This window comes from Triticum dicoccoides, chromosome 4B (assembly GCF_002162155.2).
Source record: "Triticum dicoccoides isolate Atlit2015 ecotype Zavitan chromosome 4B, WEW_v2.0, whole genome shotgun sequence".
NCBI lineage: Eukaryota > Viridiplantae > Streptophyta > Magnoliopsida > Poales > Poaceae > Triticum > Triticum dicoccoides.
Genome location: NC_041387.1, coordinates 22,614,307 through 22,625,768, shown reverse-complemented (window position 1 = coordinate 22,625,768; position 11,462 = coordinate 22,614,307). Strand labels below are relative to the sequence as shown.

Below are 11,462 nucleotides of genomic sequence, written 5' to 3'. Positions count from 1 at the left end.
ATCGTTGGCGGATAGATGGATTTATCCCACAAATGCAGGCTTTGTAAGTCTTTTCTTTACCTTTCCGAATACTATCATTATGTATCTGGTGTTGTTGACAATGTGAAACAACCAAGCTTAATAATAAGCAACATATCCTTTTGATATCGATAAAATTAACTTTCCTGTCTCAAGGTCTCAATATATTTGTATAAATACCATCATTAATTGTAAAAAATGGATGTGTGCGGCAACACGCATTAAAAGCGCACGCGGCTGGAGCACCCCACACTCCCACCAAACCAGCCCACAAATTCCCAACGGAGAGGATGGGGGGCGTGGGTTCCTCCACGAGTCAACGGCGGGGGGAGGAGGCGCCGATGGCCGGCCCAGACTACCTGATGTCCCTTCCGCCTGAGATGCTCGACGACATCCTCCGTCGGCTCCCCTTCGAGAAGTTGGTCGGCACCTGCTGTCTCTCCCCCGCTTGGCACCGTCGATGGGAATCTGTCCCCAGCCTTGACATTTGGTTCAGTCGAGGATCCTCCACCGCACGCGATCCACGCTTCCTGCTGTGGCCGTGCGCCGCGCCCGTCCACAAATTCACTGCCCGCAGCCTGTGGCGGTGCGCCGCGCCCATCCGCAGCTTCACCGCCCATGTCCAAAGGCGCCACTCCCACCGTCCTGCCCGCTGGCTCCTTGCCCTGGCGCACAAGCGCGTCGAGATGCTCAAGCTCAAGTTTGACGAGCCCTGGCCCGCCCACTCGCCCCGGCCGCCCGTGGTCGGCCCGGCCCTTTACTCCTGCAGCACACTCACCCACCTCCAGCTCTGTGGCTATTGCCACTTGTTGCGCGCTCCTCAGGGCTTCGCAGGCTTCCCCAACCTCTTCACCCTCTGCCTCGAGTACGTGGTCCTCCCTTTCCATGGCGCCGCGGCGCAACTCCAACTCATAATCTCCTCGGCACCGCACCTCACAAGGCTCTTGTTGGACGATGTCATGATCGGCGACGAGGAGGCTGGTATCGAAACATGTGCCATCCAGGCGCCCAACCTCCGTTTCCTCAGGTTGACCATGTCCCTTGACAACGGATGCCGAATTGTGGGGGAGCTCCCATTGCTCGAGGTGGCACAAATTTCCATTGATCCCCTATTCGGGACCCCAAACTTCATCAACACTTTTCGACGGATTTCTAGTGTTAAGAAGCTTTACTTGCATATCGACTCAGATCAGGTACAAAACTACATTGCATCAAATGTCCATGGAACAAATAGTTGAATTCTATTTTTTTGTAATTTGAGGCGACATGCATTGATGGCAATCTCTAAAGTATGTCCATTATTTATTTTTCTTTTTGGGGAAATGTCCATCGTTATTTAATTGTCAAAGCACTGATATTGCTGAGAACAACTCTAGTAGAGTCGCCATCCCGTGCCATGCCATCACAATTTTTGAAGCGCTCTCCGTGTCTGGCCTCCCAGATTGCATATTTGTTGCCTTGAAGGCCACTTTGGAGTGCACTCCATCTAGGAAACCCGTGGCACGAAGGAAGTTTTAGCTCGCCCGCAACTCATTTTCCACCTTCCTTCCCCTTCCCCTCCACCTCCCCCTTGTCCCAGAGCCCTAACCACCGCCCCCGCACTGACTGCTCTTCTCCGTCATAGCCCAAATCTAGGATTGATAGTTCATCCAGATACGACAAGAGGTTGGTGAGAGGCTCAGAGAACAGAGGGAGAGGTTTCAGCTGGCCCTCGCTTGGATCTTCAGAGCCAGGCGACTCATTGTCCGCCACGAAGGCGAAGGCGTGACATTTGAGCTCCTCGGTGTTGGGTGCTGCAGAGGTCCTCTATGCGGCGAGCTCCTCAAAGAAATAGTAAGCCAACACTAGGTGGGTCTCATGTGTAAAACAAATACTACTATGAAGGTAGTGTTTGGCGAATCTGGCTTTGCACATAGCCCTAGGAGCCTCCAAAATGCTCCCTCGGTCTGAAATTACTTGTCATATAAATGGACCCGGTTGTAAGGACCTGACTCAGTAAACAATTAACACACACACCCCTATATCTGAAAAATAAAAGCAATCAACCCATCCCCCCGTGGAGCAGCGCTACTGCCAAAGCAGCGCTAGCTCGGCCGACACGGCGGCGCCCAGACCCTGTCGACCGTTTGGATGTCGTGGCAGGGAGCATGAGCCCCGGCAGGGCAGAGACAGAGACGAGGAGGAGGTGGAGCGAGGAGGAGATGGGCAGGAGCGAGCAGTTGAGCGCGGCGTGTGCGCCCCTGTGCGCATCGCGGTGGCGGACAACAACCACGAGCAGGTCGGCGTGTTCGCGACACAGCACCACAACCTCCTGCTCGGCGTGCCCGCGACAGCCGCGGCGACAAGGACCAGCGGCGGCGAGCAGCAGCAGCCACACCAGCGGGAAGTTGCGGTGCCGAGCAGCAGCACACTGGGCGGAGCACTCGCCGGGTGGCAGAGCTCCGACAGCACAGCGGCAGGGCCCGGTGAACGCGTAGGATTGGAAGCCACTTCGTGTCGGGGCCCTGAGCTTGTGGCTAGGGGCGAGCCGCCGGCCAGGGAAGAGGAAGGCCGCCCCGCGAGCAAGGCCAGGGAGGAGGGAGGCCATCCCGCGGTGGCCAGCCACCACCTTGGAGGAGGCAGGGGACGGGGGTGGAAGGGGGGCTGATTGCTTTAAATTTTTTAAATAAGGGTACCTTTGTGAAATCCAGGGAGGTATATGTTAAATTTTTTTACCAAATCATCCCCTTACAATCCGGCCCCACTTGTCAGAAAGTGATCAATCAGGCTAAATCACCTGATGAGTGCAATTTACAAAAAGTTTACTAGATACATGGTGACTTTTGCAAATAATTAGGGACCAGGTATTTTCCATAAACGAAGCCCCAAATGTGGTGGTTTCTTGCAATTAACTCCTATTATGAGCATTGCGTTACTACATGAAGTATTCAATAGTCATCTTGTATAAATAGTAATGGTAAGAGCTTGGATGTAACTGTTTAATTTTTTAAGTCATAATGGTAATCTTTTGGCGCGTGGATACTGGATATATAGGCAATCATCTGTTCACCTTTCTCATTTTTTGTATGGCACTGTGAAATGTGAATTCATTCATAAAACCCACTCTAGATGCAGCAAACAGACATTGCTAACAGTTTCCCTCTTCGATTACGAAAACACATTGCTAACAAAGTCACTCTTAGCTGATTAGAGTTATATGTCATCCCGATGTAAACTTGCACTAGGACCATATGCTAGTCTAACCGTGTTCTATGTTTTCCAGACTATGGAAAATCCGCTGGAAAGGATTTTATGGACGTTCCAGAACTTGAGGGCTGTACAACAGACTGCAAATTTTGGCAAATTCCCAAGCATTATGTCGATATTTTCTTCACTGAGATTTGGTCCTCACATTGAAAAACTCAAAATTCAGGTAATATAAGATGCACCCTTGAACTTGTATGTCTCGGTTAACAGACAGCCATTAATGGATTGAGTTGTTTAACTAACACAGCAATCTTGGACTTCCTTGTGTAGGTAGTCAGGCCGGAAGTTGAAACTGACAATGATGATGCCATCGACCAAGATATTCTTGATGCAGTGACATATGATGACCTGTTTGCTAATCTCAAACATGTCTCGGTGGATCATCCGAAGTATTTACCAAATGACATGTGGTTTATGAAGTTTCTGCTATCAAAAGCAAGGATGATTGAATACTTTTTTGTCAGTTTCAACCATGGAGAAGAAACCAAAGCTTACGTGGAAGCATGTAAGGAGTTGGCGACGTGTGAAAAGGCGTCTCCGGAAGCTATGCTCATACTAAGGCCTAGAGACAAGCCTACCCCAGATATTTAAACCCCTAATCATGTTAGTTGCTGCATGCTTAAACCATAGATGATACCAGATGTGGTTTTCCTTTTTGAGGTGGACTTCACCAATTGCCATGTTTGTGACTTGTTGTTTCAGATGCTCATATGAACAATGCACAAGTAAGACCTCACATCGCAATGTTGTTGATCGCTATAAATTTTTAACATTGGATCTCTTGCTAGGAAACTGCTAGACATTTATTTATTTTTAATCACAAAATTTATCTGTTGGGCCACATTTGAACCAGCTCCTAACTTGCAGAATTCCTTCCACCCACCCGTGTTAGGCATGTTGCATGCTCGTGATGTAATGTTTGCTTCTTAAATTGGATCACTTGTGGTGTGCCATAATTTCTTAGGGCATCTCCAGCTGCGCCCCCAGGAAGGCCTCCCCAGGCGTTTTTTTCGCGCCGGCGCCGAAAAAACGGCCCAGTCGCGCCCCCAGGAAGCCGAAAATCGCCGGTTCGGACCTTTTTTCCGCCCGGCGGTCACAGGCCGAACCCGGCGCGCTGGGGAGCCGTTGGGGGCTCCGCGCGCTAGGGAAAAGCACGCCTGGCCCACACCGACAGGGGAAAAGTCAAGGTTTTCTTCCCCCGACTCGCCTCGCACCCCCCGCGCCCTCGGCCACCACTAGCTACATCTCGGCGACGGCCGCCGGCCTACTCCGCTAGACAGCCATTCCCCGCCGGAAAATAGCAGCGCTTCGCCGCGGCAGCCCCTCCCGCAGCAGCTGGTCGTTTCCGGCCGCCGTCTCCGGCCGCGTAGGCGCGGTTTAACGGCGGGTACACGCCCACCGAGCGCAAGGTGTTCGGCGTTTTGACTGTCTCGGCGATGGACTCGGATGAGGAGGGAGAGCTCGCCGCACTGCTGGAGGAGGAAGCCGCGGCCGACGTCCGGGAAGAAGAGCATCTGATGGTGCTCGCCGCCCTCGCCCAGCTGCTGGCGATCAATGAAAAACCGCGTCGAGGTGGCTCGGCGCCGGGGCGGGTGAAAGCAAAGAACCGGCATCGTCTGCAAGGCTACTGCATGCTCTACTCCGACTACTTCGCCGATGCTCCACTTCATGGCGAGAGAACATTTCGGCACCGTTATCGGATGAGCCGAAAGCTCTTCCTCAGGATTGTGAATTCCGTCCGGGAGTTTGACAACTACTTCAAGTGCAAGATGGATTGCACTGGCGCTCTTGGATTCACCTCCATCCAGAAGTGCACGACAGTGATGAGGATGCTTGCATATGGAGCTCCCGGTGATTCACTTGACGACTATGGGCGCATGGCCGAGTCCACCAGCATAGAGTGTTTCTACAAGTTCTGTCGGGCAGTGGTGGCAGTGTTTGGGCCACAATACTTGAGAACACCCAATGCGGAAGACACTGCTCGGATCCTAGCCCAGAATGCAGCAAGAGGATTTCCTGGGATGCTTGGAAGCATCGACTGCATGCATTGGCAATGGAAGAACTGCCCATTTGGTTGGCAGGGGATGTACAAAGGCGCCAAAGGCGGTTGCAGTGTGGTGCTTGAAGCGGTAGCCACACAGGACCTCTTGATTTGGCACTCCTTCTTTGGTATGTCAGGAACTCACAATGACATCAACGTGTTGCAGTGCTCTCCTGTTTTTGCCAAGCTCGTTGAGGGTCATTCTCCTCCGGTGAACTTCGAGATCAATGGGCACCAATACAACAAGGGGTACTATCTAGCTGACGGCATCTATCCGAGATGGTCGACATTTGTAAAGATGATCTCAAACCCTGTGGCAGGAGGCAAGAACGCCTGGTTTGCGAAGGTTTAGGAGGCTTGCAGTAAGGATGTCGAGCGGGCATTTGGTGTGCTCCAATCTCGATTCGCTGTTGTTCGGTACCCCGCTCAGACCTGGTCGAAAGATCAAATGTGGGATATCATGACTTGCTGTGTCATCTTGCACAACATGATCATCGAGAGCGAGCAAGAAGACCCAGTGTTTGACACTGAACCATACTACAGGCAGCGTCCTCTAGCCGAATTTGATCACCAGCTACCGGCAACTTGGACTGCCTATCTCAGTATGCGTCAGGAGATCCGAGACCCACAGGTGCATCATCAACTGCAGAAAGATCTGATTGAGCACCTATGGAGGCTCAAGGGGGACGCCGCGTGATAAAATACGAGTTTTTATTTGTTGAACTATATAATTTGTATTGAACTATTTGTTGTTGTAGTATTTTGTTGAAGTATTTGATTTTTCTGTGATGAAATATGTGATAAGGAATAATTGTGTTGATAATTGAACGCCGAGACATGGCGAAACCACGCCGATTACGGGCCTATTCTCGCCCATATGGGCCGTTTATTCGCCGAAATTAGGCTGCAAAGTGGGCCAATTTCGGCGCCTCGGGGCGAGCTGGGGGCGACGACTGGGCGCAAAACCGCCCCCAGCGCCGAGTGTATCGCCGGCTCGCCCCCAGGGGGCGATTTGTATGCGTCCTGGGGGGGCCAACGGCTGGAGATGCCCTTAGCACCCTACCCTGCTTATCGTACATAAGATTTCTTGCCAAGTCTTACCGTGACTAATAATTTTCTCCCCGCAAAAGTTGTGACTTGCTGACACATTTGGCACAAAAAGTGTGGCAAATTTAGGCACCAACCAAACAGACTTGTTGTCTGAAGTCTTGTGTTCTCTGTCGTCTTGATAATTGCACGTGCATTATTATGCCTCCCATCCTTATGCACAAACCAATTTTCAAATGCAAAAAACATGGAATACTAGACTTGCAATGCATTCTCTAGCCATCCACGTCCTTTTGTTTGTTCTCGACTTTGTGTTTGGAAGTTTGTAGAAGATTGGAACGATACTTGTTGAAGATAAATGTCTTTCCCCTTTTGCTGAAGGCCAAAAGTGTTTAGTTTGTTCTGATAGTAATCCGTACTCTTGGTATCCGAAATCCTTGTACTATATATGGTCAGTAAGAAGATAAAGTTTGTGGTCACTGGCCACAAGACCAATTTTTATCAGAATCTCAATCTAGTCCATACAACCCTATCATTAACTGGATCATGTTCAACATTGTATGGAGCCTCTCAAAATTATCCTAGGAGTCTTTACTTGGTAGAATCTTAACCTGTAAAAATTCTAACAAAATTGTGATCGTGTTCAACATTATCATTTGACCCTATTTGATTCAACCATTTCTTGTGATTTGTTGTATACATTTGTCATGACAAAGTACCAAATGCTCTCTTCTTTGCCCTATTTTTCTCATACAGAGATTCCAATGTATCACAGATTTTAAAAACTATATAGGTAGAACCAGACATGATCATAAATTCTACATCAACCCTAGGAAGTCCGGTGCTAGCAAGGGAAGACCGGTCAAATTCTTGATCACGAAGCTGATGAATCCTGCAAAAGGTCAGACCTCACATCCCAACGTCGTGGATGACTATAACAAAAACTATCATCACAACACTTTCCATGAACTGATTATCATTTGCCCCATCCATGAAAGGTGACGCTAAGGAAGAACGAATTGCCTCTTCAGGCTGGTTATTTTCTTCCCAATGTCTCCTATCCTCACGAGTCGTGACTAATACTCCCTCCGTCCAGAATTACTTGTCATAGAAATGAATGTATCTAGACGTATTTTTAACTCTAGATACATCCATTTATATCAATTTCTACAACAAGTAATTCGGGACGGAGGAAGTATGAAGAGAAAGAGTCACTCCACACTACCAAAACAAACTAGTTATATAGCTCTACACACAAGTGCACATACACTGTACAGCTCTCCCACAATTTATATAACATGGTGTGAAGAAAGAAAAGAAAGTATTCCAAAGTTGGAGCTATCTGCACAGTACTATACATGTCATTGTCAGACAAAGCAATGTGAAGTACACTCTCAATAACTGTGGCCATTTACTTCAAAGTTGGAGCTTGTCGCTCTATCTTTCACAACACAGTACATCAGCACCGGGTTTCAACAACCATGCAAGCAATAGAGCAAAGCAATTGCATAGATCATGAGTTCACATCTCACAATAGTACTCTTCTAGGAGCACCAAACGGTTCATGGGAATTTAAGCACAACAAATTACAAGCAGATTGACACAATAATGTGGGAGACTTGCCGGTGTTGCAAACTTCAAGTGGCAGCAACCGTGGAGGGAGGGAAGAGGGTTATCTCCACATTGTCATGAACACCCTGCAGAAGCATTTCACCATCGTAGGTGACAACTTTCCTCTTCTTGGCGGCCCGTAAGGTGCCAACTAATGCTTCAAATATGTTTGCGCATCTGTCGTCATTGAAGATGACACCAAACTTGACCTGCAAAGCACAATACTTCAATTACAAAAGTTGAAATCCATTGATTATGTTCACAAGATGCAGGAAAGCTGTGCTACAAACTTTCTCATGGATAAGTTTCTATGGTTCCTGTAAAATCATATAAGTTTCTGTGTTACAAGCCCAAGCATTGATAACGATGCTAATAGGATGCATGTTTAGAACTCACAAACACATAACCCTTTCAGTGAAATAAGAACTGCATTTAGCAAGTCTTTGAATCATGAGTTCAGTTGCCTGCTGCAGTGTTGTGCTTCACGAATATGCCATGTCAGCATAAGTATGAAACATCAAGATTTATGCAGCTCTGAAGTCTACAATAATGATGTCACGCTGACTGAAGTATTCTTGTGTCCATTTGTCTGTTTTGATGTCAAAATTTATGAAGGGTTAAAGGCTGAGGCAAGTTAAGAAATATGTGATTGACTGCTACACACAATAAGTCTCCCTCCCAAGTCCAGAGATAGGGGTGGTTATAGCCATCTCATCAAGTCGAGAAGCATATATCATTTTACAGTTTCTAGGCAAAATGGGTGGTTTTAGCCATCTCATCAAGTCCAGAAGTGTATGTCGTTTTACATTTTCTAGGTAAAAGAATGGTTTTAGGCATCTCATCGAGTCCACAAGTGTGTGTCGTTTTGGCATTGCTCTGATTAACAAGTATTTCTCCTGTTAATGCTCTTCCTTGGAGAGAGCACACCAGAATTAAGAAAAAATTAGAGGACCTAGGATTAAGAGAAGGAAATCGTGATTAACTGAGGATACTCCTTCATTCTCATGACCATGGCAAAAACGACCAACATTACTGAACAGAGGGTGTACTTAATTTAGCATTTGTCACAAAAGAGGAAGATGGAGAAATCACAGCGACGAGCCATTTTAAGCCACTAATAAGCACTATAGAACCTTACATGGCCAAGAAAGAAGAAACAAAAGGGAATATGTGACTGAAGCCTACAACATGACATAATACTAGGCAACTTGACACTTGGAATGGGAATGCAAAACCCATTAGACGGTGCAATGCGTTATTCATGTTCTTGTCTAATCTCATCCGGTTATGAGCAGGCTATAACAGCAACTTAATGGACATAACCGTCTTCCTGAAATAGTCAACATTCAGATAAAACTGTACTACAGTGTTATAAGGAAAACTTAGCCGCGGCTTGCGAAAATTCTAGAGAAAGTGCACAGTTACGCAGTAATTCTGTGTAAATTTCTTTCTCATAAAACTGTAGTGGACGTCTTGATTGCCAATCAGACTGCAGTGCCATGTGCGGCAAGCTGGTGGTTTCTGCGCGCCCAGTGGATAAAATGTGAACACACCGAACTGAATATACAGTAACCATAGGGAAATTTATACAGTAGTAAAATTCTGTCCCACAGGCAAAGAAGGGGAATTTCGTCCTATGGTTTTGATCCGATCTATTCATCAGCTTGTCAGTTATCCAGACCTTTATTTACAAAGCAGCGCCATGTGGTTTCTTAACACTTGTGCGCGTCCAGCGGATAAACTGTGAACACACCATCATACTGAACACATCACACAGTAACAATAGTAGGAAAATTTACACTTGGTAAAATTCCGTCCCACGGGCACGGAAGGGGAAATTCGCCTTACTACGGGTTTGATTCGATCTATTCACCAGCTTATCAGTTATCCAGACCATTCACTTTGTTCCAAAAGCAAATGGGTTTCATCATCAGCTATGTTCCATGGCCCTGCTTTTACTGGTCTCAGCAGCAACAACAACAAGAACAAGAAAAACACAGCCTTTCAGTCCCAAACAAGTCGGGGCAAGGCTCAGAACTACGGTGCAAATCATGGATCTGCGCTGCACGCATCATTTTCGATTCGCTCATGCAGACGGACGAATCCGCCGGCCCGTGCACACATCAGCGGAACCGCACAGGTCGCCGCGGGACCCGGCAAAACGGGCAATGGCGGGAGAACCCGCGTCGGGCGATCGGCGGCGCGCGCGCCGGCGTGGGACGGCCGCGAGAATGGGGGTCGAGATCGGGGCAGAGCGCGGGGGAGATGGCGGATCTGAGACTGGTTCGTGGATACGCACCTTGTAGGAGCCGTCGGGCTGCTGCTGGCCGAGCCTCTGGATCTCCTCCCTGAGCTTCCCGACCTCCTCCTCGACGTGCCCAAGGTTCATGGCGCCTCTTCTTTCTTTCTGTGAATGATGCTTGGATCTTGTCGCAGCGGGATGCGGATTTTTTTCTGTGAATGGAGGAGAGCCCGCGGGTTGGTTGGTTAGTTGAAGGCTTCAGTGGCAGTGGCACCAACCGTCGAGGGGGGAGCACAGGGACCGTTGGATCATGAATGGACGGGCGAGATGAAAGCAACGACGGGGCAACCATAGATCAAGTCGCACACAAATATCACCTTACACAAAACCATGGATCAAGTCTTCATGGGACCTACATTTTTTTTAGAAAAGGTCTTCATGAGATGTTGATTTAAAAGCGGATGGATAAGCTGGTTGACACGTCTCACTCGTCAAAGGCACATGGATAATGTCAAAAAAATGGATTAAGTCTCCATGGGACCTACTCTTTTTTTTAAGAAAATGTCTCTGTGAGACTTTGATTTAAAGGCACATGGATAAGCTGGTTGACACGTCTCATTCGTCTCTGGCTGCCTTGTGTTACCTAAGGTGAGGGGCAACCCTGATTTTTTTTACAGGGTTTGTAGTTTCTTTTAGAAAAAAAAATTGGTGATAGGTCTCGATGGTGGTGATGGTGGAGACAATGTCGCGGAAGTGTGATGCGTCCATTTTACATCATTATTTCTTATCACAAAATTATACATATTTTACACATCATCAACCCATTCTTATGTCTTTGTCTTCCTAATTTGCATGTAGCAATGGAGAAGGGGATTGTCAGAAAACTAAAAAAACGACCAATAATACTAGCAACAAAGAAACTAGTTGCTTGGAGCTTCAAAAAACCAGAAAAAGAAAACATAAAGTCTAAATTTCATGGGAAGAGAGCCAGGGGCACCGGATTCAAGCCAGGGAGGTGCCTCTGAGGCTTACATGACCTGACCTGGGCCGCGAGCCAGGGGCACCGGACTCAAGCCAGGGAGGTGCGTGTGAGGCTTACACGGCCTGACCTGGGCCGCGAGCCAGGGCACCGGACTCAAGCCAGGGAGGTGCCTGTGAGGCTTCCACGACCTGACCTGGGCCGCGAGCCAGGGGCACCAGACTCAAGCCAAGGAGGTGCCTGTGAGGCTTCCACGACCTGACCTGGGCCACGAGCCA

At 48.2% G+C, this 11,462-nt stretch overlaps 1 protein-coding gene across 1 annotated transcript; it reads right to left on the bottom strand.

The window, feature by feature from the left end:
* Positions 1–7,617: 7,617 nt before the first annotated feature.
* Positions 7,618–10,437, bottom strand: LOC119294689 (costars family protein-like). Its single transcript, XM_037572929.1, has 2 exons — positions 10,263–10,437; positions 7,618–8,172 (listed from the first exon to the last, which is right to left on the bottom strand). Exons 1-2 carry the CDS (start codon positions 10,350–10,352, stop codon positions 7,990–7,992), a joined length of 273 nt encoding a protein of 90 aa, XP_037428826.1. The 5' UTR covers positions 10,353–10,437; the 3' UTR covers positions 7,618–7,989.
* Between the last annotated feature and the right edge of the window lie 1,025 nt (positions 10,438–11,462).

Coding starts and splice junctions, on each gene's coding strand:
- LOC119294689 (XM_037572929.1), bottom strand. CDS start 10,352: ATGAACCTTGGGCACGTCGAGGAGGAGGTCGGGAAGCTCAGGGAGGAG. Junction 8,173..10,262: donor AGCCCGACGGCTCCTACAAG/GTGCGTATCCAC, acceptor TGTGCTTTGCAG/GTCAAGTTTGGTGTCATCTT.